The sequence below is a fragment of the Cibotium barometz genome, chromosome 59 (genome assembly GCF_041138505.1).
Source record: "Cibotium barometz isolate CiBa-2024 chromosome 59, ASM4113850v1, whole genome shotgun sequence".
NCBI classification, from domain to species: Eukaryota; Viridiplantae; Streptophyta; class Polypodiopsida; order Cyatheales; family Cibotiaceae; genus Cibotium; species Cibotium barometz.
Window position 1 is genome coordinate 27,433,060 of NC_141104.1, and position 23,404 is coordinate 27,456,463.

At 45.1% G+C, this 23,404-nt stretch overlaps 1 protein-coding gene across 4 annotated transcripts in view; it reads right to left on the bottom strand.

Annotated features, from left to right (window-relative positions):
* LOC147605662 (transcription factor-like protein DPB) overlaps positions 1–21,885 on the bottom strand; it is a 34,898-nt gene extending 13,013 nt beyond the window's left edge. The window contains exons 1-5 of one of the 4 annotated variants that reach the window (XM_086793288.1): positions 21,729–21,885; positions 13,860–13,979; positions 13,047–13,317; positions 12,883–12,962; positions 12,406–12,449 (exon numbers count right to left, since the gene is read on the bottom strand). In XM_086793288.1, coding sequence (XP_086649414.1) covers positions 12,406–12,449; positions 12,883–12,962; positions 13,047–13,317; positions 13,860–13,979; positions 21,729–21,741 — 528 coding nt within the window. In that variant the 5' untranslated portion in view covers positions 21,742–21,885. Of the gene's footprint in view, positions 1–12,405; positions 12,450–12,882; positions 12,963–13,046; positions 13,318–13,859; positions 13,995–21,728 lie in introns of those variants that run through there. The other 3 variants (XM_086793287.1, XM_086793289.1, XM_086793290.1) reach the window with 3 other exon arrangements.
* Positions 21,886–23,404: the final 1,519 nt, after the last annotated feature.

Sequence of the window (23,404 nt, forward strand, 5' to 3'; positions counted from 1 at the left end):
ACAGAGAGACACACTCCTCCCTGCATCCTTGAAGGACCGAAAGTTGGAGACCAAAAAGTATGACTCCCGCCAAGTAGAATCTTCCCACAGAGGCGAGTGCACATAGTCCCAAACCAACCTCCATTTACTCAAGTTGCTTAAACTCTATACATTATATATCATACATTTGAGAGATGCCTTCATGATCATTTTATTAAGAGGTGCAAGCCAACCAGAATTAACTTCTTTACACATACAGTAATGCCTCCCTAGGCTGGCGTTGAGCTGGAGCCTCCCCCTCCCACGCGTCTGAACCTGCCCACCTCACCCGCCCCCGACGGCCCCAGACCAAGCCCCAGCCCAAACCCTCCCCAGGGAGTGGGTGGAACACAAGCCCCCAAGAACCAGAGCACCAGGCCTTGACCTCGGCTGAGACCGGTGAGGAGAGTGGTAAACCGCTGGTCCGAGGCAGAACCGCCGGCTGACTTCAAGAGCAGAGCGGCACCAACAAGCGCGCCACGCTAGTAGGATCAAGAGGATACAGTGGTGTCAGAGAACCATTTCAAGCATTTCTCTCAGCAGCCCCCCGATGGTGATGGGCCCCCTCAGTTCCTGAGAGAGACCCCCCCCCCCCCCTCCCTCTCTTATGGAGACCGTTGCCTCGTCGAGATCCCCCTCCACGCTTTCTGTTTCTAGAGAGGATCACTGACCCTCCAAAGCCTACAACGAGCCGGGCCTGCAGCCACCACTTCCCCCCTCCTGCAGATACTTGCACTGTGACACATGGAGTCCAAAGTATGCATACTCTAGGACTCAAACTAAGTGGATCCACATGGAGGCCAAGATACATGCCCATCTGGTGTGGCCCCAATTGAGGCTTTTTAGTGGGTCCCAAGAGGCACTCCAGTTCGTTATCTTGGATGCCAGGTTAGCATTGACATCTCCCTTGAGCACCACCTTGCCCCTGTTCTTCTGAGCATTCGGAAGACACTACTATACTGGAGTTCTACCATGCTTTCCTTAGCTGGTCGTGTTGTGGTGGCGAACCAAGTTCTTCTCGCCACCATGTGCCACATCACCTCTTGTTGGTCTTTCTCTCGAGCCTATATTGGTCAGGTTCAGCATTTGATCCGGAACTTCCTGTGGGATGGTGACCTACCAGGGCCAAGATGGCCTAGAGAGTGATCATTTAGCCGCGACGCAAAGGGGCCTAGGCATCATCGACCCCTCCATTCAGAGCCGGGCCTTGTTAGGCAAGTTGATTGTTCGAGGTTCTCTTCCAGGTTGTGAGCCTTGGAAGGACTTCCTCCCGGCTAGGATCACCGCCCACACCCCGATCCTGGGAGGCCTTTGGCGTCAGAGCACGAGATGGATTTTCATAGAGATGCGGGCACATGGCGTTAGCCCAGCATTTGACGACAGATTTGAAGCCAGTCTCTAGTGTGCTTGGGATCATGTCAGGCCGGCCCTTCAGCAGTCAGCTCCAATAGCCTCCAAGGAGCAACTTCGTCAGCCTCGGATCTGGAACCCCATGGTCCTTCTACCTAGTGGTCACATGCTCGGGGCTCGCCCCTACGTATCGTTGAGCACGGGCCCCGCTAGGTCACTTTGAGATTGGCTTACATTGAGACAACTACCCCCAAAGGCCCAGGAGAGAGGCCATAGTGGGATCCAGGGCAGAGACAAACTTAGCTTTGACATCGACTCCCTCATCCCCTCGGAGCGACTGGCCCCAATACTCAACCCTCCTCCCCGCTGCTGGGAGTGTCCGCCAAGCATGATATACCCCTGGCAGGTCATGGTGCAGATAAGAGCTCCGCCTTATTGTCACCATTTGGGCATTCTCTGCGCTTCAAGCTTATGGATGAGTTCCATAAGATGGACTAGCATGGTCGAGGACTTGTTGTCAACACCAAGAGCCAGTAGGCTGGGGATATTGATCTGCGCCCATATCCAAAATATGGTACCATGGGTTAGTAGCTAAATGAAATGGGAAACTGTTCCATGGTGCATGCTTGCATTGCATCTATGCTGTAAGGTTTTACACCTGTTTTCGCATGAACTGTTTTGTTGCATGCATGAATTGTGCGTGTAGTTCATGAGTTGGGGATGCCCTCTTATGAACCGTGCAAGTGAAATTGTCTTCCAACCTCGCTTGTGGGATGTAGACAGGTGGTAAGTATACTACTTTATATATACCTAGATGAATCCAGGAACATGCCCAAGTTCACCTTTTAGGAACGTGCATGTTATATACTCATGGTAGTCAACACACAAGACTATATAACTATCAACTCCATTATGCATAGTATGGACTAGATACTACGACATCCCCGCTAACTTCATCAATGCCCAATAGTGGGTGTAGAACTCTGTATCAAGATATGCTCTCAAACACACATAAGAGCATATATTCACACAAAGACCTTCGTACTGAGTTTTTGTCAAACCTCCGAAGATGCAAGACAGACTCAGAGTAAAGTATACTACTTTACTCTATGTTGCTCATTTTTCTATTTTGCAGGTCCACACTTTAATAAGTGTGTCCGCCCAAGTTATAAGTGAGTTTGGGCATCCACACTTCATTAAAGTTCAGGCGGACAGTTCATAAAGAGGTTGGACCAGTTTCCACTTCCGATCGGCCAGGCACAAATTCAGGCACCCTTTTCAGCATTTTATGAGCTTTGGGCGGCCTCCCACGTGTCAAGAGGAGGGATGGTTTGGACGGGTGGCCCAATAGGCACCCTCCACTCATCCTCTACATGTTGAGAAAGCTTATCTTCTCTCTCTCTCCTCTCCCTAGAAGTGGGCGCCAACCTTATGGGGGGGCTTCTCTTTTCATTCTTGGACACACACACTTATGGAAAAGCTGATTTTCTTCTCTTTCATGATTCCCATAGCCATGAAAGCTTGAGAAATCTTGTCTTCTACTTATATAGTCTCCATATGATCACCAATTTGCAAAATTCCTCTTCTATTAATGAATGTGAAGCCTCCTAAGTATTCTATCATCCCCAAATTTTTTATGAACCCTAATTCTATCAAAAACCCTGATTTCAAAAACACTAATTTTGGGGCAACCATAGTACATCTATAGCCCTCTATTTTGGGCATCTTTTGCACCCAAAAGGCCCAATTTTAGAGTCCGAATGCCTGGTGAAAACCCTAATTTCAGCCGGGAGTGAAAATGGACCCTTGGAAGCGTGGACATCAACCATGAATGCCCGTGAAGCTTGTAACAGGAACCTTGATAATACAATCTATTACAAGGGGGGTCGGCCCTTTCCGACCCTTTTGCGGTGTGCAAGTGATGTCAATTTTCTGTTTTGTTAAGCTTCATTTTGTGGTGCTATTTTCAGCTTGTTTAATTGTGTTAATTGCTTAAGTGTAAGGCAAGATTGTGCTTAACCCCAAACGGGGAAGTCTCATTGGTATTAGAGCCTGGGATCTTCTCTCTTCTTATGGGGAAGACGATCCAAAATCTTGCAAATACTAGCATTTACCATTGTTAGACAATATGGCAAGTCAGACACGTACCAAGCGGGATGTAAATGCAAAATAATATGTATATGTGGAGCATGGAGAGGAGAATGTACATAGTGATGCTCATATGCATAAACAAGATATGGCTGAAAATGTCTCTCATGCATTTCATGATGGCAAAGTGCATGGTGGACAGCCGTCCCATCCTAGAGCGGAAAAGCATGTAACATATGTACATTTGGGACAGCCGTCCCATGGCAAGGAGAAGGCTTTGGAGGAAACTGGACATGAAGCTATGCAGGCTGAAATTCCAACTCTAAAGAAGCAACTATGTGAAATGCATGGGCAACTCAAAAGCATGCATGAAGGTTCACAAACTAAGAATGTATCTCATATGTCAAGGCAGCCAGCCTTTGTGAATGATGCATTAGAAAATGTTGCATTGGAATTGGGAGTGCAACCAAGAGATATGGCCATCTCTTATCTTATGGGACAAGGTGATATAATCACAGGTAAACAAGGTGGGCTTATGTTCAAAAAGCCACCTAATGTAAGTCGGCCTTCTCTTGTGGCATCAAAATTGAAATCGGTTGTACATAGGAAAAGAGAAGAGGAGTCTGCAACCTCTCATTATGCCTCTACCACACATGCCACTTCCTCTCATAGGCCTCCTCCTATACCACTTGAAAATCTTCCCAGAGAGCATATGCATAAGTCAACCCCTCTAAGTATGGAGCATGAACGATATGTGCCTACTTTGGATACAGGGAAGCGGCCAGCCATGGCACATGAAGAAGAATCCCACCGCCATAGAAAGAAAGCCAAAGAATTTGATGTGGGTGACAAGCAAGTAAAATTTGAGGTTTATCATGGGGAGTATGATTCGGGTAAAGCATTATTTTTCATCTCCCAGTTTGAAATTGCATTCCATGAAGCCATCTATTCTGAGAGTTCAAAACTCAGACATGTGGGACGTACATGGAGGGCACCGCTGCACATTGGTAGTTGGCCGAGAAACTTGCATGCAATAACATTGCTACATAGGCTGAATTTAAAGAGAAGTTTTATGAGCAGTTTTTGCCTCCAAATTTTGTTAAAGACATACCGGAAATGGGATAGGTTGGAACAAAAAGAAGGGCAATCTGGAGGTGCTAATTGTCATGTGCATGAAAGATGCCATGGACATTCTCAGATGCTGATCCAGAAGAGGCAGTCAGATAAAGAGTATGAACCAGATAGAACCAGGATTTATGGAGCACAGAGTGCACATTCGCCAGTGTGGACTTGGAGCAAGGCATGGAGGACATGAAGAGGAAGCTGTCAGCTGCAAGTGGGGACTGTGGCTGCCTCAGAAGATGACATCGGCTGGACCAGAGGACAAGGCGGCTGGAAGCGCAACATTATCAGGGATTATGAGCAGACGACGCAGCTTTTAAGATGAATATAACCAGTCGGCTGGCCGACTGCTGGTCGGCCAGCACTCCAAGAAGTCCAAGAGGGTATAAAAGGCCAAGGTGCTCATTGTGTAGATTCATTCAACTCACTTAGGAGTTGGGTCCGTAGGGTCCCAGATAGGGACAGATTTTGGTAATGTTCACCTTTTCCGAGGAGGTAGCCTAGGGCTGTAGAAGAGTACCTTTTTGTACTATATTAATATACTGAATTTCCAGCATATCTCTCTCTCTACTCTGTCTTCTTGTCTGCGTTTTGCATCAGCATGTTTCCAAGAGTGTTTAGGGCTGAAAGAAGAGCCCCATAGCTTCCGCATGTTACATTGGTATCAGAGCATCAAGCTCAGCAAAGCTAAACACTGATTCAGCCCCATATGATGGTGTACAGGTCCAAGGTACAGGAAAGTACACGGATACGAAGCCCAAGGCAAGGAACACAGAATCAGGAAGAGCTCCCAGGAGGTTTGTTGGTGGTGTTCCACAGAGCCAGAGGGGATGGCAGTCCTGTGAGCCAGATAGGTTCTCGGGCAACGGTCCCAAGGGAGGATTATCCTCCAAGGGGTGATGTGAGAGTGCCAGACTCATTTCTCAGGAATGAAGACCAAGACAATGTTCAAAGTCAGGGTAGGAATGGATTGTGGACTAGATGGAACAGATGCATAGATCTTAATCTGAGACAGAGTGGTTTTGGAGATCGGGCCGGGATTTCAGAGAAAAGGGTTTGCCAGGGATGGATGAATGACAGAGGGACTTCGGGAAAAGATTGGGATGATGACAATCATCCAAGAACAGGTTGGATTCCCGTCATCAAGTGTAGCAGAGGGGGATGTCATGTGCATGAAAGATGCCATGGACATTCTCAAATGCTGGTCCAGAAGAGGCAGCCAGATAAAGAGTATGAACCAGATAGAACCAGGATTTATGGAGCACAGAGTGCACATTAGCCAGTGTGGACTTGGAGCAAGGCATGGACGACATGAAGAGGAAGCTGTCAGCTACAAGTGGGGACTCTCAGCTGCATCAGAAGATGACATTGGCTGGACCAGAGGACAAGGCAGCTGGAAGCACAGCATTATCAAGGATTATGAGGAGACGGCGCAGCTTTTAAGATGAATATAACCAGTCGGCTGCCGACTGCTGGTCGGCCAGCACTCCAAGAAGTCCAAGAGGGTATAAAAGGCCAAGGTGCTCATTGTGTAGATTCATTCAACTCACTTAGGAGTTGGGTCCTTAGGGTCCCAGATAGGGACAGATTTTGGTAATGTTCACCTTTTCCAAGGAGGTAGCCTAGGACTGTAGAAGAGTACCTTTTTGTACTATATTAATATACTGAATTTCCAGCATCTCTCTCTCTCTCTACTCTGTCTTCACGTCTGCGTTTTGCATCAGCATGTTTCCAGGAGTGTTTAGGGCTGAAAGAAGACCCCCATAGCTTCCGCATGTTACACTAATGGAAGTACGTCCCTTCATGGAGATAATGAAGAGGAAAAGAGGAAGTTTGAATCGGGATTGCAACCCATCTTCCAACGAGGGCTGCAAGTTTATCCCAATCAAACTTTACGCCAACTTATAAACTCCATCTTGGCTTTGGAAGAGCTAAATCTTAAATGGGTGCAATCCAGGATTGATGTGAGCTTGGGAAAGGGCAAGGACAAAGCTGACCCTTTTGTTCAAAGGAGTGGACAATCATCAAGAAGAGATTTTGGAAATGCAAAAGGTGAGCATAAGGCTAAAAATTCTGGTTTTAAGGATACTAAAGGCATGCATAAGACCAAAGATGCAAAGGAGAAGAAGATACCACCCAAAAAGAGCACTTTTAGGTTATCTCCGCAGCAAAGAATGCAATTTATGCGTGAAGGGAAGTGCTTTAGATGTGGTAGTAAAGACCACATTTCTCCTCAATGCCCAAACAAGAGCAAGAAAGAAGAAGAGCCCAAACCACGTATAAACATGTGATACATGATGTGCAGGGTGATACAGGCCATGCAAGCATGGATAGAATGGTATGCAAAGCATGGGGTCAACTCAAAGACCAGCCCGCCTTATTCATGTTTGATGATTGCTCTACTAACAACTTCATCTCCACTCATATGGCTGCCGCCTTGGGGATTGAAGTACGTGCTAATGTACATAAGGATACCCTTACACATGATAAGCTGATTTTTTTAAGTGAATTTGTTTTGCCAAACTCCCTTCTAGATGATATGCCTCCCATTCGACCAAAAGACCACCGTATTGAATTAGTGCCAGGAAGTTCACCGCCAAATAGGCCAGCATATCGTGTGAGTGCTTGCAAGCAAAGGAGATCGTGTGAGTGCTTGCAAGCAAAGGAGATCATGAAACAGGTTGGGGAGCTATTAGAGAAGGGCTTAGTGCGGCCAAGCTCATTGCCATTTCGCTCACCCGTTCTTCTTGTGCAAAAGAAGGATGGTTCATTTCGCATGTGTGTAGATTACAGGGCATTAAACAAGATAACCATCAAAAATCGGTTTCCAATTCCAAGGATAGATGATATCTTGCACAAATTGGATGGATCATCATGTTTTAGTCGCATTGATCTAAAGAGCGGCTATCATCAAGTGCGAGTGATACCAGAGGGATGTACATAAAACAGCTTTTTGCACTTCTTTTGATCTCTATGAGTTCTTGGTTATGCCTTTCGGTCTCCAGCTACTTTTAACCGCATGATGGACTGAATTTTCAGAAATCATAGATGAGAAGGAATTGTTGGCCGTTATTCATGCACTTACAGTATGGAAACACTACTTATTGGGAGCTGAATTTGTGGTCAAAACCGACCATCAAAGTTTGCAATACTTTCTTACGCAAATTAAACTCTTCGAAAAGCAAATGAGGATGGCCAACTTCCTCTCAATGTTTCATTTTCAGATTTTGCATACTCCTGGCAAGAAAAATGTGGTGGCTGATGCATTATCAAGAAAGCCATGTGTGGCTGCAATTTCAATTGCCTCTCATCAGGACTTGTCTAGTATGCGAGAAATGTATCATTTGAATCCTGATTTTGGTGATATATGAGCTGATTTGATGGCTGGTCATGCACATCCATCTTATATGGTTAAAGATGGCTATCTTATGAAGGATAATTGCCTATGCGTGGTAAAAGACTTAAGGCCAAAAGTTTTGGATGAATGTCATGCACCACCGTATGTAGGACATAGGGGAATATTTCCCACTACACAAATGATTGAAAAATATTTCTTTTGGCCAGGCATGAGGAAAGAGACAGAAACTTTTGTTCGTACATGTATCACCTATCAAAAGGTAAAGTTTGATAGGCAAAAAGCCCCTAGTTTACTTCAACCTTTGCCTATTCCTAACCAGCCATGGGAAAGCATCACAATGGATTTCATTATGGATCTTCTCGTACACAATATGGTAATGATGCAATTTGTACCATTGTAGACAAGTTTAGCAAGCAAGCACATTTCATACCTGTCAGGAAGACCATAAAAGCTGAGCATATGGTCAAACTCTTTATGTCACAGGTGTTAAAGCATCATGGTATGCCTAAGTCGATTGTGGGGAATAGAGATCCCAGGACAACAAGCCTCTTTTGGAGAGCTCTATTTGATAACATGGACATCAAGCTGAATTTTTCATCGGCTTATCATCCTCAAACAGATAGACAAAGTGAAGCTGCAAATTAAGCTATATTGGATTTGCTTAAATGCTATGTGGCAGATCAAAAATCTTCTTGGGAAAAGTATCTACCACTTGTGGAGTTTGCATACAATAATACGGTACATGCTTCTACAAGCAAGGCTCCTTTTGAGATCATGTATGGCAAAGTGGTATTGCCGCCCATCCTACGCACTAAGGATGAGATTTTTGCTGCCGATGAGTACATAAGGAACCTTGATATTGTCTTTGCACAAGTTTAGACAACCATTGAACGTTCTCAAGCAAAGCATAAGAAGGCTGCCGCCGACAAGCATAGAAGGCAATTGGATATCAAAGAAAATGATTTGGTATTGTTGAAATTTGAGAAAGACAGGCTTAGTAAGAGACCTGGTAAGGAGGGAGCATGCCCTAAGCTCTCTAACAGGTATTATGGACCCTTTAAAGTGATCAAAAAGATAAATGATGTGGGTTTCCGGCTTGCTTTACCAGATCATTGGAAGATACACAATGCATTCCATGTGAGCCTCTTGCACAAGTATGTGGAACCTCCACCTGTGGAACTAGTCCCACTGGAAGTGGATGAGTTGAAAGAGGTTTTGCAACCCGAACAAATTGTCTTTCATAAAGAGCGTAAACTTGCAGGTGACAAACTACGACGACGCTATCTTGTCAAATTCAAGAATTATTCTCCCATGGATGCAAAGTGGATGGATGAAGCTTACTTTCAGGAGTATCCACAACTCCTTTGAGCATTCCTGGAAGCATTTCAGTTGCGGTCAATTGTTTAGAAGCAATGGGGGATGTCAGACGAGTTCCATAAGATGGACTGGCATAGTCGAGGACTTGTTGTCAAGACCAAGAGCCGATAGGCTGGGGATATTGATCCGCGCCCATATCCAAAATATGGTACCATGGGTTACTAGCTAAATGAAATGGAAAACTATTCCATGGTGCATTCTTGCATTGCATCTATGCGTGTAAGGTTTTAAACTTGTTTTCGCATGAACAGTTTTGTTGCATGCATGAATTATGCGTATAGTTCATGAGTTGGGGACGCACTCTTGTGAACCGTGCAAGTGAAACTATCTTCTTACCTCGCTTGTAAGATATAAACAAGTGGTAAGTATACTACTTTACTCTATGTTGCTCATTTTTCTGTTTTGCAGGTCCACACTTTAATAAGTGTGTCCATCCAAGTTATAAGTGAGTTTGAGCGTCCAGACTTTATTAAAGTTCGGGTGGACAATTCATAAAGAGGTTGGACCAGTTTCCACTCCCAATCGACCAGGCACATATTCAGGCGCCCTTTTTCAGCATTTTATGAGCTTTGGGTGGCCTCCCACATGTCAAGAAGAGGGATGGTTTGGACGTGTGGCCCAATAGGCACCATCCACTCATCCTCTACATGCTGGGAAGCTTATCTTCTCTCTCTCTTCTCTCTCTAGAAGTGGATGCCAACCATGTGGGAGCTTCTCTTTTCATAATTGGACACACACACTAATGGGAAAGCTGATTTTCTTGTCTTTCATGATCCCCATAGCCATGAAAGCTTGAGAAAACTTGTCTTCTACTTATATAGTCTCCATATGATCACCAATTTGCAAAATTCCTCTTCTATTCATGAATATGAAGCCTCCTAAGTATTCTATCACTCCCAAATTTTCAATAAACCCTAATTTATAGAAACCCTGATTCTATCAAAAACCCTAATTTTGGGACAAGCACAATACATCTATAGCCCTTTGTTTTAGGCATCTTTTACACCCAACAGCCCCAATTTTAGAGTCCGAATACCTGTTGAAAACCCTAATTTCAGCCAGGAGTGGAAATGGACCCCTGGAAGCGTGGACATCAACCATACAATGGTTGTACTCAAATTCAAGAAGCAGAATTGTGATAAGAGCTCATTTAAACTCTCTTTCACTTACTCAAGATCCAAATACTAGTCATTATGATCCCATGTCTTGGTCTTGGCACACACAATGTTTGTGTATGGATGCCAATGGAACATAGTTGCATTTGATTAGCTATGAGGGGTCAAGGAGTGACACGGTGAAATCAAATGGAAGCTATGGAACCAATCAACCGCATCAACAACTATGTTTGCAAAACTGTTTCCATTTGCATGAATGCCTATGGACACTTTGGCATGCAAATGCCCGTGAAGTGAAGCTTGTAACAAGAACCTTGATAATACAATCTATTACAAGGGAGGTGAGAAAAACAACCAAAATGGCTAAGTACAAACTCGTCCTCAAATGGGGAATAAGAGTAAAGATGTACAAAAGGGGAGGATGCTCTTCTCCTCCGGCTGGTTGCTATAGGAGGAGAAGGCTATCTCATACAATGGGGGGAGGGGGAAACAACCACATAGGTGGTCGATAATGCCAAGTGGGCTCGCCAACATTATCTGTAAGAAAGGGACCGTGCCGCTAGATCCTTAGGAAGGCCTCCCGGTGCTTCCGCATGCAGTCGGAGCCACCGTGAAGCTGCCCCCACTTACCATGGAGGGTATGAATGATACCAAGCCAAATGCTTCGGATAGACTCCGCTGGCAGGGTGAGGGTGTCTTCAATAGCTTCGCTACATCGAGTTCTCCATATATGCCACACCGCAATGCTGCTACAAATCTCCCATCTCTGGCTAGAACGTGGCGTCCGGCGACATGTAGGAGGAGCTGGAACTGGCACTAAAGAAATACTAAGGTGAGAGACCTCAAGGGCTAGTCCCCCACCTTCCTCCTCATATGACATGATGATCACAGCCTCAGTGGCCCAAGCATCTGTGCCCCACGTAAGAATACGTGCAGGGGGCTGATCCATAGTGAAAATGCATAGGATCCTCTGCCAAACCTGCTGTTTCTTTAGGCTATCCCATAGATAATGATGCTGAGACTCCTAGGGATGGCCACACCTCTAACATAATGCTAGTCTACCCCCAATGGCCAACCAAGTGCCAACTGCCAAGCTCCTATGTGCCAGCTGCCACATGAAAAGAGTGATTTTCTGTGGCCAAAAACTACCCCACAGCCGCTTTCAGAAATCTGAGAGAGAGTACGGCGGGAGGCCCTGGGACTGCCAGTGTCCACCTTTGACATTTGAATCCTAAGGCTTAGCCATGCAGTGTAAGCAAAAAAGGGGGTGCCAGGCATCTCCTCACTATCCTTTGAATCCTGCCATGTCCACTCTCCTGGGTCCCACTAGAGACTCGTGAGAGGCTGGTCCTCCCAAATCCATAACCGCTAGAGTCTCTCTCTGACCACCTTGGCCAGTGGAGGGCCGATCTGCCACTCATGTGCATAAAAACCAATCGCCCTCACTCTCTGCAAGGTGCATCCTCTGAAGTCTGCTAAGGGGGTCTCTACTCTCTCTAGTCTGCCATGAAGCCCAATAGAGAAGGTGAGTAAGTGTGTAGAGATTATCACAAACAATTGATGGAAATACTGATACTTGTCAATCGAGGTCGACTAGAAAACCAATCGATTATGAGCAATCCAAACTGTCCAGAGAGCCCAAAATCGCGTCCATTGAAAAAATGGAGCCATATGTGCAAATCTCAGCTCATATCTATCAAATATCCAAAAATGTTGGGAGAAACGCGCACATGCACTTTCACACACACACACACAAACACACATGCACTTTTGCACAAGCGCACACATGAGCACATGCACACACACGCATGCACATTCATGCACTTGTGCACATACACATGCACGTGCATGCCCCCCCCCACCCCCCCCCTTCGCACGTACAAATATTATTACTGATGAGATGTTCCACAAAACAAGAAACCCAACACTTGCCTCCAACAAGATACTTTATAACAAGACAGTCTCAACAAACTTTACCTCATTGTAGGTTGTTCTCCCCTTTGACTCGACCTTCTCACAGACTGCAACAGATAAAAAGCCCGTCAAACATGATCATAAGCACTACTTTGCTTCAATGATACAAAATCATTAATTCTTCCAGCAGTTGTTTTTTTATTTCTTTTAGGGTGGGGGGGGGGAGGCGAAGGGCGATTCCCTACATGGCGGCTCCTTTGGCCCACCCTTGAGAGCCAGGCCAGGATGCTTTTGGCTGCTCCAAGGCTGCCTACAGCCTTCCCAAACCTGCTCCGAACTGATGAATGCTGATTTTGCGTTTTGTATAGGGATAGATTAGGTGCAGTCCTATGAAGGGATAATCAGTGCCCCAAGGCAAAAACCCTATGAGAATAAGAAGGCTAGGATTGAAGAGCAACTGAATATCAGAGACTGGACACTGTGGCCATTGTTGGACACAGTGGGCACTTGAGCATCCTTAGGAACAGATTACGTGCTAACCTTTCATGCTGAAGTGACGAAGCCCTCGCCCACCTTTCTCTGTGCCACCAGGCCTCGGCCCTCGTTTCTTTTTCCTACCACTGAAAACATTATAAAACATATGACCAGATTCAGTTATATGGCTACCGAAGACTCCATTAAGATACCAAAAGTAAAAAACTAACACTGCAAAGTCCGGAGACTCAAGCTCATCCCCTAGACTTTCCACATTTTGAGTCCTTGTTTCCACACTGTTTGTCCCGGGGTTAATCATCGCTGAATCACTACCAAGGGATGGCGAATCCATGCTTCCAGTATCCATCGATGCCGACAGACCTTGGACACCCATCTGCTGAGAAGATTTTCTTGAGAAAATTGGACCATAGCCATTTGTTGTTGAAAGAAAATCTGCTTCTCTCAGACCCATATCCAAATTTTTAGCATCCAAGGGGAACCCTGACAAATATAAAAAGGAATTGTTCATTCTCCCCCACCGTTTGAGAACACATCAAAGGTCCCATGTGAGAGACAAACACAGCAAGAGCATGTAACCACTGAAATTAATCCAAAAAGTATGTGACTGATATGCATCACATAATATACCCAGAGGTTCCATAACACAATCATAGTTTTTATTTTTTAGAAAGAAAGGAAAGAGACAAGAAGCACATGTGCACCCCTATAACTTATCTGATTTATCCATAACCCACTCCTCCCTCACTCCCCCACCTCACAGAGTCAATTAAAAAAAAGAAAGGAAGCAAGAGGTTTGTGTGCACGTAAGCATGTGCCTGCCATCACTCTAAGATATCTGATTTATCCATAACCCATCCATGCACACAACATGCATGTGGGGGCTGTGTGTCAAAACCTTCTAGAGAGAAAAATGACTCATACCAGACCACATAAACAAAGACCTTGTGAGAATCCACACCTCCACTAATGGAGCACCAAAATGTATCAGCAAAAAATATGAACTTGAAACAAAAGAAACTCACTTGCAAGACCATCTTGACCACTCTGAGTGTGTATACCATTCGAGGTCAACTGTTGTATAGCATGCTTTGTTCTCGGTCCCGTCCTGATACCGAAGTTGTTGCTCCCCTTCCTCAATGGACCTAAATTGAGTACCTCTCAAGTCAAAAGCATAAGGCGCAGTGAAAATTTGTTTAGCATCAGGTGCTATGCAGACACGTTTATGATGAATCTACTGATTAAACACCAAATCAAATAGGCAGTATGAAAAAGAAAAATTAGCCCCTAGTTTGCTTGGCCTACAGCCCACAACCAGCAAAATGCCCTTTTGATACATTCTGTCCCCTTCTATCAGCAACCCTCCTGCCTAGGTGTGGACAGAGGATGAGTTTTTTCGGCTGATTCGCATGCCCACTTCATGCTGAAAACAGGTCATTTTCCTTGAGTCTTCTTAGAAAGCCGATGGCTGCGATGAACTATTGAGCATGCCATGGCATACACGCATGGATCCCAATAAGGACTCCACATCAAAGAAGATTACTTTGGTGCACAAGGGAAAAGAGCATGTGATTATCACGGGTTTACTCATACTACGCCTGAGTCCAAGTTAGAACATGCTCAAGAAGCAAGCCGGAGTACCCCCCCCCATCTCTCCCCTGCCCACCTTCGCACTGCCCCCGCTGCCTCTTCTCTTCTGCCCACCTTCCCTCCTCGTCTCTTCCGCCGCCTTCGCCCTCTCCGTTCCTCCCCTTCTCCTGTGCACTGCCCTCCTGGGCGCTTTTTTCTTCTTTCCGCCTCCTACCCTCCTCCTTCCTGAGCACCCCCAGCTTTCTGCCTTCCTTCCCGCTGCACCCCAGTTTGCTTGTTTTCCACCCTGCGGCCCCAGTGCCTGTTTTCTGCCCTTGCCTCCAGTTCTTCCTGCCCCCTCTATTGAGTCCCTCTTCCAAGCCTTCTTCTCTGCCTTCTCTTGCCTCAGTGCCCTCTGTTCCCTCCTTTGTTCCTCCTCACCCTTCTTCCTCCTACTCCGCCTGGGCCTTTTCCCCCTTTCCTTCCACCCGACCCCCCCCCCCTCTCCCTACCCTCTTTTTCGTCTTCCTGGTCAGGTGCTATTAGCTTTCGGGTATTTTTTTCTCAGGCAAGATTCGGCAACTTCTGGTCTTGAGCCCCTAGGAGGACTCCAATACAGCCGCTCTGTCATCCCCGACTGTTCCTCGCTTCGATAGCTGCATCTTTGGAGGTCTCCACCTTAGTATGCAAGATTGCAGGGAGATTATGGGTAGCCGCCGGCACGCAGACAGCTCACGGATATGTTACAAGCAAGCCTTCTTGGAAAGACCACTAATATTCATCTCTTGGGGCATGGCTACTACTAGGTTGAGTTCGATTCACCAGCAGCTTCGGACAAAGTCATGCAACCGAGCACGTTCGACCTTGCATGTCCGACCCTTTGACTAGCATCTCAAGCTTTCTTGTGATAGTCTACTTTCCAAGTCTTAGGAAGGAATACCTTTCTCTCCTCCCAGTGATAGGTGGTGCTAACAGGAGAGTGATGGAATCCCCCCCCCTGCCACTTCAGTTCTTGCTCAAATGGTTGGAATTCTATCCCTTCGTATCTACATAGCCTCTCCGGAGTCAGTGCCTCATGCCATATCAATTCCTTGCCTCCAAGGGGACCCTATTTTGCAGAGTTGAGTACACTGGCCTCCTGGGCCAATGTTTCATCTGCCAACAAATGGGACACCTCGCTAGAGCTTGTCCTCGCCGACAGTCCAAGAGGACGCCTCCAGTGGTCCCCGCCCCCAGTTCAAATTGTTGGTGTCGCTCTGCTCTGGAAGTCTCTTGCGGTTCCCCTCGGGCCACAACAGTCTGCCACTCTCCTGCCCTGGGATCAACTAAGGTTGGGTCTTCGTGCTCTAATGCTTGGGGGCCAGTGTTTCTCCCAGTGGCTTAGCAATGGATCTAGCCAAGGTGGAGCTGATTGTGAAGCTACACGCACCAAGGAACATTAAGGAACTAGCCAAATCAAGTGGCATAGTAGGTTCTTGAAAATTTTAGTAGATGTTGCAACGTGACTATATTGCCTACTAACTATACAAAACACTGAGTATACTAGGTTTGGAGGGTGTCCTGAGGCATTCCAAAATCTAAAAAAGATGCTAGCATCTGCACCCATCATGCGGCAACCCAACTTTGAGCTAATATTTCATTTGTTTTTGGATGCATCAGATGTGATCATTGTGAGTGCATTAATGCAAGAAGCACAAAAAGGTTGGTTCTTGCCAGTGGGCTCTAAAAAGAAGCCAGGGGGTAAAAATGATGATACCAAGTTGTCCAGACAGCATATTTTTGAATGCATGCAAGAGGGGAAATGTTTCTTATGTGGCGGTAAGGATTACATGAAATCACAATGCCCTCAGAATGTCAAAAAGACTAATGTGCAAAACCAAGCGTGAATGTCATACCCGATGTACAGGGTAATACTGCACATGAACCTAAGAGTAGAATTTTATGCAAGGCTTGGGGCAAGTTGAAGGATCAAATAGCCTTGTTCCTTTTAGATAATGCCTCTACAGATAACTTCATATCTATTCAGATGGCTACTACTCTTGGGTTAAAGCCCGAGGAGTTGGACATGGATTTTCATGCGGATGCCGCCTTTGAGAGCAAAGAAGTTAAAGTCACTCCCATCATAGGGAAGCTTCATATACAGATTCAGGGCTATTTGGATCATGAAGACTTCTTGGTAGCACCACTTAAGGGATGTTATGTGATACTTGGGATGCCTTGGCATTACCGTTCGGATCCCAAGATTTTGCATAAGGAGAAGAAAGTAAATTTTACTCATAGGGTAGGAAAATTTGCATAGATGCGGATACCACTGGGAGTACCATACCAATTGTAAGCCATATTTCTATTTCCAAAGCAATAAAGAAATCAGCTTGTTCTTACTTGGTCTTTGTACATGATAATGCTAAACATAATATTGTGACTCCCATAGATCAGGATAAGATTAATTTCTTAAGTGATTATGCTGATTACTTTGCTGACACCCTACCTGGACAGTTACCTCCGGAGAGGCCAAAGGATAATTGTATTGACATAATCCCTGATAGCTCCCCTTCTAACCAACCTCCCTACAAGGTAAGTGCTGCCCAAAATGAGAAAATTATGACTCAGGTGAATGACCTTCTCGAGAAAGGATTGATTCAACCGAGTTCTTCACCTAACTATTCTCCAGTATTACTCCAAAAAAAAGGATGGCTCGTACAAAACATGTGTTGATTACAAGACCCTTAACAAGATAACCATCGAGAATAGGTTTTCGATTCCTAGAATCACAAGCTTGAGGGAGCTGCGTATTTCAGTCGCATTGATCTTAAGAGTAGCTACCATCAAATTAGAGTGGTACCTCAAGATGTACATAAAACTGCTTTCAGGACATCATTTGGGCTCTATGAATATTTGGTGATGCCATTTGGTCTTACAAATGCTCCCGCCATTTTCAACAGAATGATAGATAGAATTTTTAGACCTCACCGCAAGTTTACGGAAACTTTCTTTAATGATATTCAAAGAGTGAGGCAAAGCACAAGGAGCACCTCGACATTGTGTTTAAAGAGCTTAGGAAACACAAGCTTTTCATCAATGGAAAGAAGAGTGAATTCTTTTTGTCAAGATCCATTATTTGGGGCATATTGTTTCAAAAGAGGTTTTACGCATGGATCCTGCAAAGATTCAAGCTATTAAGGACTGGCTAGAGCTTCAAAATGTTCATCAAGTCAGGAGTTTCATTGGCCTATGTTCTTACTATCGTTAATTTATTCGACACTTTGCTTTCTTGGCTTCTCCGTTGCATGATTTAACGAAGAAGAAAGTTGTATTCTGTCAGGAATGCGAGATATGTACTATTTGGACACAAATTTTCAGCTTATTTGGGCTGATTTGAATGGGGATATTGTTGTGCCATCTTATTCGGTACGAGATGGTTTTCTAATGATGCAAAACCTTAGTGGTCCAAGATTACACATTGTGGTAAGCCACCCCTGAGCTGGGTCAAGGCAACCCTGGCAAGTCCATGCCCTCAATGCATGCACGTTCCATACTCCGCACCCCGAGTCCTCACGATCGTCACCAGTACAACAAGCTAGTGGACATCCCAAGCTGGGTTCCTCCAAAGGCTCCACTCCCAAGGCAGAGTTCGTATCAAATGAGCCACATGGGAACTCTCCACAAATGAGCCGCAAATCCAACTATATAGCCCTATGACCAGTTCACACTGCAATAAGAACCATGTCCAAACGGCCTCTAATGCTAGCCACATTATGTCCACGCACGGGGCATAACAAATGTAGTGCTAAGGTAGCGCACTGAGAGACAGGCCCAACCCTAACACGACACCTCCCAAAGAGCCATCATAGATCTCACTGTGGTACACGCATCCACATCAGATCCACCACCCATACCAATGTCTCTGCTCCGACATCAGAGCCCGCGATCCATACCCGTGCTCTGACCCACGCCCTAGCGCGAGAGCTTGATCCATTCTACAAGCCAGATGCCCCCGACCCAGAGCATCAAGACCCTCCACCACACAAAGACAGATCCAGGAAGTTCTCCACGGACATGACATGCTCTCATCACATAGACCTAACCCTCTTTCTGCTATGAGATTGGGATTGGATGAGGATGAGTCATAGGATCATCATCTATTATCTTGATGTCAGTATTTTTCCTTTTTTTTTCATTTTCTTTTCAGTTCTTCCATGGCCCAGTATATCCATGTTAGATACCATTGTATTACTTATGGTCTCATAGACCCTTGGGGTCTTCCGTAGACGTTAATATAACTTTCTCTCTTTCTTTCTTTCTTTCTTTCTCTCTCCAGCAGGAGCTCCCAATGTAGATGGTGAGCAACTATGCAGGCAAATGGGTGTGGAGGGCAATCCATTCATTGATGTATGGCGTGCACGAAAAGACATGACCGAGGAGAGGCCTCTCATCCTCAAATTCAAAGATGCCCTTGTTAAATATTAATGTGGGAATAAACAAGTGCTGGTGTAAATTGGCACTTAATAACTTAGTATTCTAGGGTTTAAATAAAGCGGTTCTAGTGTGTGCGAACAACTTTTCTGTGTAGGTTCATTTGTGTGTGGGAGCAGCTCTGTAGAAGGATCTTATGTAAGCAATGTTGTGTAAAGGTGACACCTCTTAGGGACACTTGACATGTGGCATGTGTGGTGGCAGCATATGCACGCACCTTGTATAAGGGGGTCTCTCCTATAAAAAGAACCATTATTATAATACAAAGTATGCCTAATCTTTTCATCTAATCTCATGCCCCTTGTTTAATCATCTTGTGATTAATCCCTAATTCCATCTTGTTAATCAAGTCCTGCTCCTGTTTTAATCTCTATCTGGGCCTGACAATGGTACTAGAGGCTGGGTGTTTTTGTTCGTTAGAAGATTTAGCTGCATACGTTCCTTCAGCAACGTTGCTGCCTACTACAGTTGCCGTTGAGAACACCTTGCATACGCCAGCTTCTCAGTGTGCTGTCCTTGCGGTTCCATGCTTAGCCTTGCTGCACAGCTCAAAGCCACTCATGCCTCTTGCACAGGAGTCCCTGCACAGGAGTCCCTGCGCAGCCGCTGCCATGTCCTCTGCCAACATCAGCAGCTGCTGCCCCCACCTTGTTGTCGCCTGCTTTCTGTCCAGCAAAAGCACCACCCGCCAGCTCTACCAAGTTGCTGCCTTATTTCAACTTGCAGAACTGGTCACCACCATCAGCACATGCTGTCTTCATCCCGCCACACGCTCTATAAACAGCGGTCACGCAGCTTTGTCATTAGTGGATCTCAATGCCTGGGCCATACCATCAGTAATCAGTTATCAGCAATTTGCAAAAATTAAAGGCTTGCTATGCACAATTTTGGGGCTTTTCTGAAATTTCTGCAAAATAGCAGCAATTGGAGCCATTTTTCTTGCAAAAATTTTGGGGTTTTTTGTTTGGGTTTTCTCTGTGAGATTTTTCTTGTGAGAATTAGGCATTCGTAGGCACTCCAGTTCTTGTGCACATATCTCGGAGCTTTGTTTTTCTCACTCAAGTATACATCCTGTTTTTTTTGGTATACTTTGGCAATCACATCTTTTATCTCGTCATATCCCGGTGCCATGTGTGCACACTCTTGTTTTCTCTTGTGTTTCCTGTAAGCTTTGAGTGCACAAAAGTTCTCATCCAAGGGGGGCTTTCTTGTTCAGTGCACCTCATACTGCTTTGGGAAATCTTGTATTGTGAGGATGTCGCAAGGTTTTTGAAATGGGCTGTGTATTGTAGGTCGAGTCATAATTACAGAGAGACCCCGCATGACGAGGCAGGGTCTATGAGACCACAAATGTGTTTCACATGGCCACATGGACATGCAATGGGACCTTATGGTCTTGCCGAGACTTAACAAGGAAAAACATGGCCTTTTACACAGAGACTAATCAGAGCCCCGAGAGGGGGCTTACCCGAGGTGTCACGTTATGTATGGGAGTCTGCTTTTAGGAGCCAAACTCATACCTCGCCGCTGGGGGGGGGGGGGGGGGGCGGCATGCTTATTTAAGCCCCATGTGCATAAAGTACTCACAATAGTCAGACGGGATGAGGAGGCCCAGTTCAAGTGGATGTGTTTTGCCAAACCTAGCTTCAAGATGTTGTACATTGCAATATGTTACTTCCCACCTAAGATATCAGTCTATGCACAAGATTTGATACACATGTCACATGCCAAACCAACTGAAGTTATCTTCACATCCCCTTAGGGTTGAGTCTACCAGAGCAAGGGCATTTCATGAGGTGCATATATATGCAGAGTATGCACCGGTGGAAGACAAGGAGCACTATTTGTTTCAATGCCCACCCTACTATGAGATCCAAGGAAGATTTCATTCTCTTCCGGGACGGTTTCAGCCCCCTCTCACCGGTCAGTCAGTATGAGGATCAGAGATGTTTAGGCATGTATGTACTGGAGCTTCACTGTCTCACTGAGAACTCATGCTTAGGCAACACTCTTGGAAACACTGCCAGCAAGGCACCTCTTAGACGTCCATCACATATTACGTGGGGCTGCTTTTCGTTTCATTTTCAGTACTTTTTGTTTCCATGTGCACATTCTACACATGGAACTTTTGTAACATATGTTGGTCTCACATACTCATTGGGTCTTTTGTAGACGTTGATTAAATCTCTCTCTCTCTCTCTCTCTCTCTCTCTCTCTCTCACACACACACACACACATAGAATACTTTTGAAGACATTAATCTCTCTCTCTCTCTCACACACACAGAATACTTTTGAAGACATTAATCTCTCTCTCTCTCTCTCTCTCTCTCTCTCTCTCTCTCTCACACACACACACACGCACGCACGCACGCACGCACAGACAGAAGCAATTGGAGCATATTCATTGAGGTCTTGTATCTACCATATGACATACACGATCATTCCACATCACATTTCTACTTAGTTTTCATCCTTTTCTGGGGAATGCCTCCATTTTTACAGACTGTAAACATTCTGTACTACGTTGTTTTCATCAACCATTCTGGCCACACACACACGCACACAAAATGAAATCTTCTACAAAGTCCACATTTTTTAGGATAGAAAACAGAAGACCATTGAAAGCAAACCAGGTAAAAATGGCATGAAGAAATTACGAAGAAAAGAAAGCTATTCATCTAGAAAGGGCCAGCCTCCAACAGTCACTTTGCTTCATCATGAGCATCACGTTCTCTCCAAAACCCGCATTGGAACCAAAAAACCAAATTTGGGTTTTCAAAACCCAGATGAAAAATTTCACAACCCAAATTCGGAACCTGGCCGCCCAAAGGTCAAAGATTCACGCCATACCTCGAGGAAACATGTTAGAAGGGGGCTACTCCATGCATTTGAAGAGAGAGCAGCTACTCTCAACTTGTTGATGGGGGCTCTCTCTATCTCTCTCTGTTGCAAGGAGACAAAGATCCAAAATCACGTAACCTTGTATTTACGCTCAAAATTTAATTTAATCATAAATGTATCGTGATATATCTTTCTTTATTTATGAGCTTGTTTTTTTTTGTGTGAGTTTGTAGATGCCACTAGGGTAGATTCAAACTTGAGAGGCACCCAATGCCACTAGGGTGATTCAAACCCAATGTTTCGTTCTTAGATGCCACTAGAGTAAACATTTAGGAGGTAGATGCCACTAGAGTAAACATTAGGTTAGCAGAAGCACCCATGCCTCCCAAAGAAGGAGACATTGGGTTAGCGATTAGATGCCCATGCCTCCTAAGAACGAGACATTGGGTTTGAATTTCGTTCTTAGGAGGTAGGCATAGGGTAGATTCAAATCTAATGTCTCATTCTTACGAAGCATGGACGTTAAATCCCTAACCCAATGTCTCCTTCTTGGGAGGCGTAAGTGCTACCATTGGGCTATAGTCAAGTAAGCTTCTTTATGAACTTGTTAGCAATGCCTATATTAGCATCGTTGTGGATGTAAATTGCCTATCTTAGACTCGATGTCAATGTAAATTACGACTGTTAGCAACCCACTTATGTGAAGTTAAAGGCTAAGTTGAAGGGAATGTATAACTCCCTCTCTTTTTCATAGCTATGCATGATAGAGAAAAAGAGAGAGCAAGAGACGTGAGGGTGGTGCCAACACCTTTTTGAACACAATGTGTTACACTTAGAAGGGGTCATGCTAGTTGCATTCCAAGCCATGGGTACTACAGTTAACCCATTTCAGGGTTAACAAGGTTTGCCACACCCAATTATATGCCAAAGCATAAGTAATCTACATCAAATGTCAAGGATGGACAGACAAACTCATGTACAAACAAGCCATGAAGCAATGGTATCCAAATCTCAAACTTGCACTAGCACACTATAAAGGTTCGACAAATAATTAATGTGTTTCCCACTCAAAGTGCATGTGGTAGTGAGCTAGGATACGCTTCCCAGTGTTGTAATGCATCAATGTATTGTGAGATGAAGCAATGTAATGGCAATAGGCTAAATAGAAGCTTTGGGCACCTGTCCGCCATAGTTTAAGTGTGTGTGAACACTTATGGTGGCCATTGTAAAGATAATTTCTCTCATAATGCAAGAACACCCTCCCATTGTGCAAATGAGCTTTCCCTCTTGCTAAACCTCTCTCTAATCTTCTCTTTAATGCATGCTAGTGAGTGTATGTAAGTGATATGAGGTGAGCGAAGGGAGTAGTTCCCATAGTGCGACATGACGGTGTGACAATGCTCGCAGGAGAAGGTGAATGGTATTGAGCTTGGAGACCTCAAGGGTTATAAGCTTGGCCATCGAAAAGATCTCCATGACACGTTGAGGCGAGTGGTTCCCTCTTTGCTCTCTCTAAGCCTTAACATTTTTAGTGCCGTTGTTGTCGAGGATTAATCCCTTGGCTTTATCATTTGTTTTTCTCTAACCTATGGTTTGCCCATTGCTCACACTCTTGAATAGTGGGGTGCCACAAATGGGAGTGGGACTTGATGGAGATTTGTGTGAAAATATGTGATTTTTGCTCT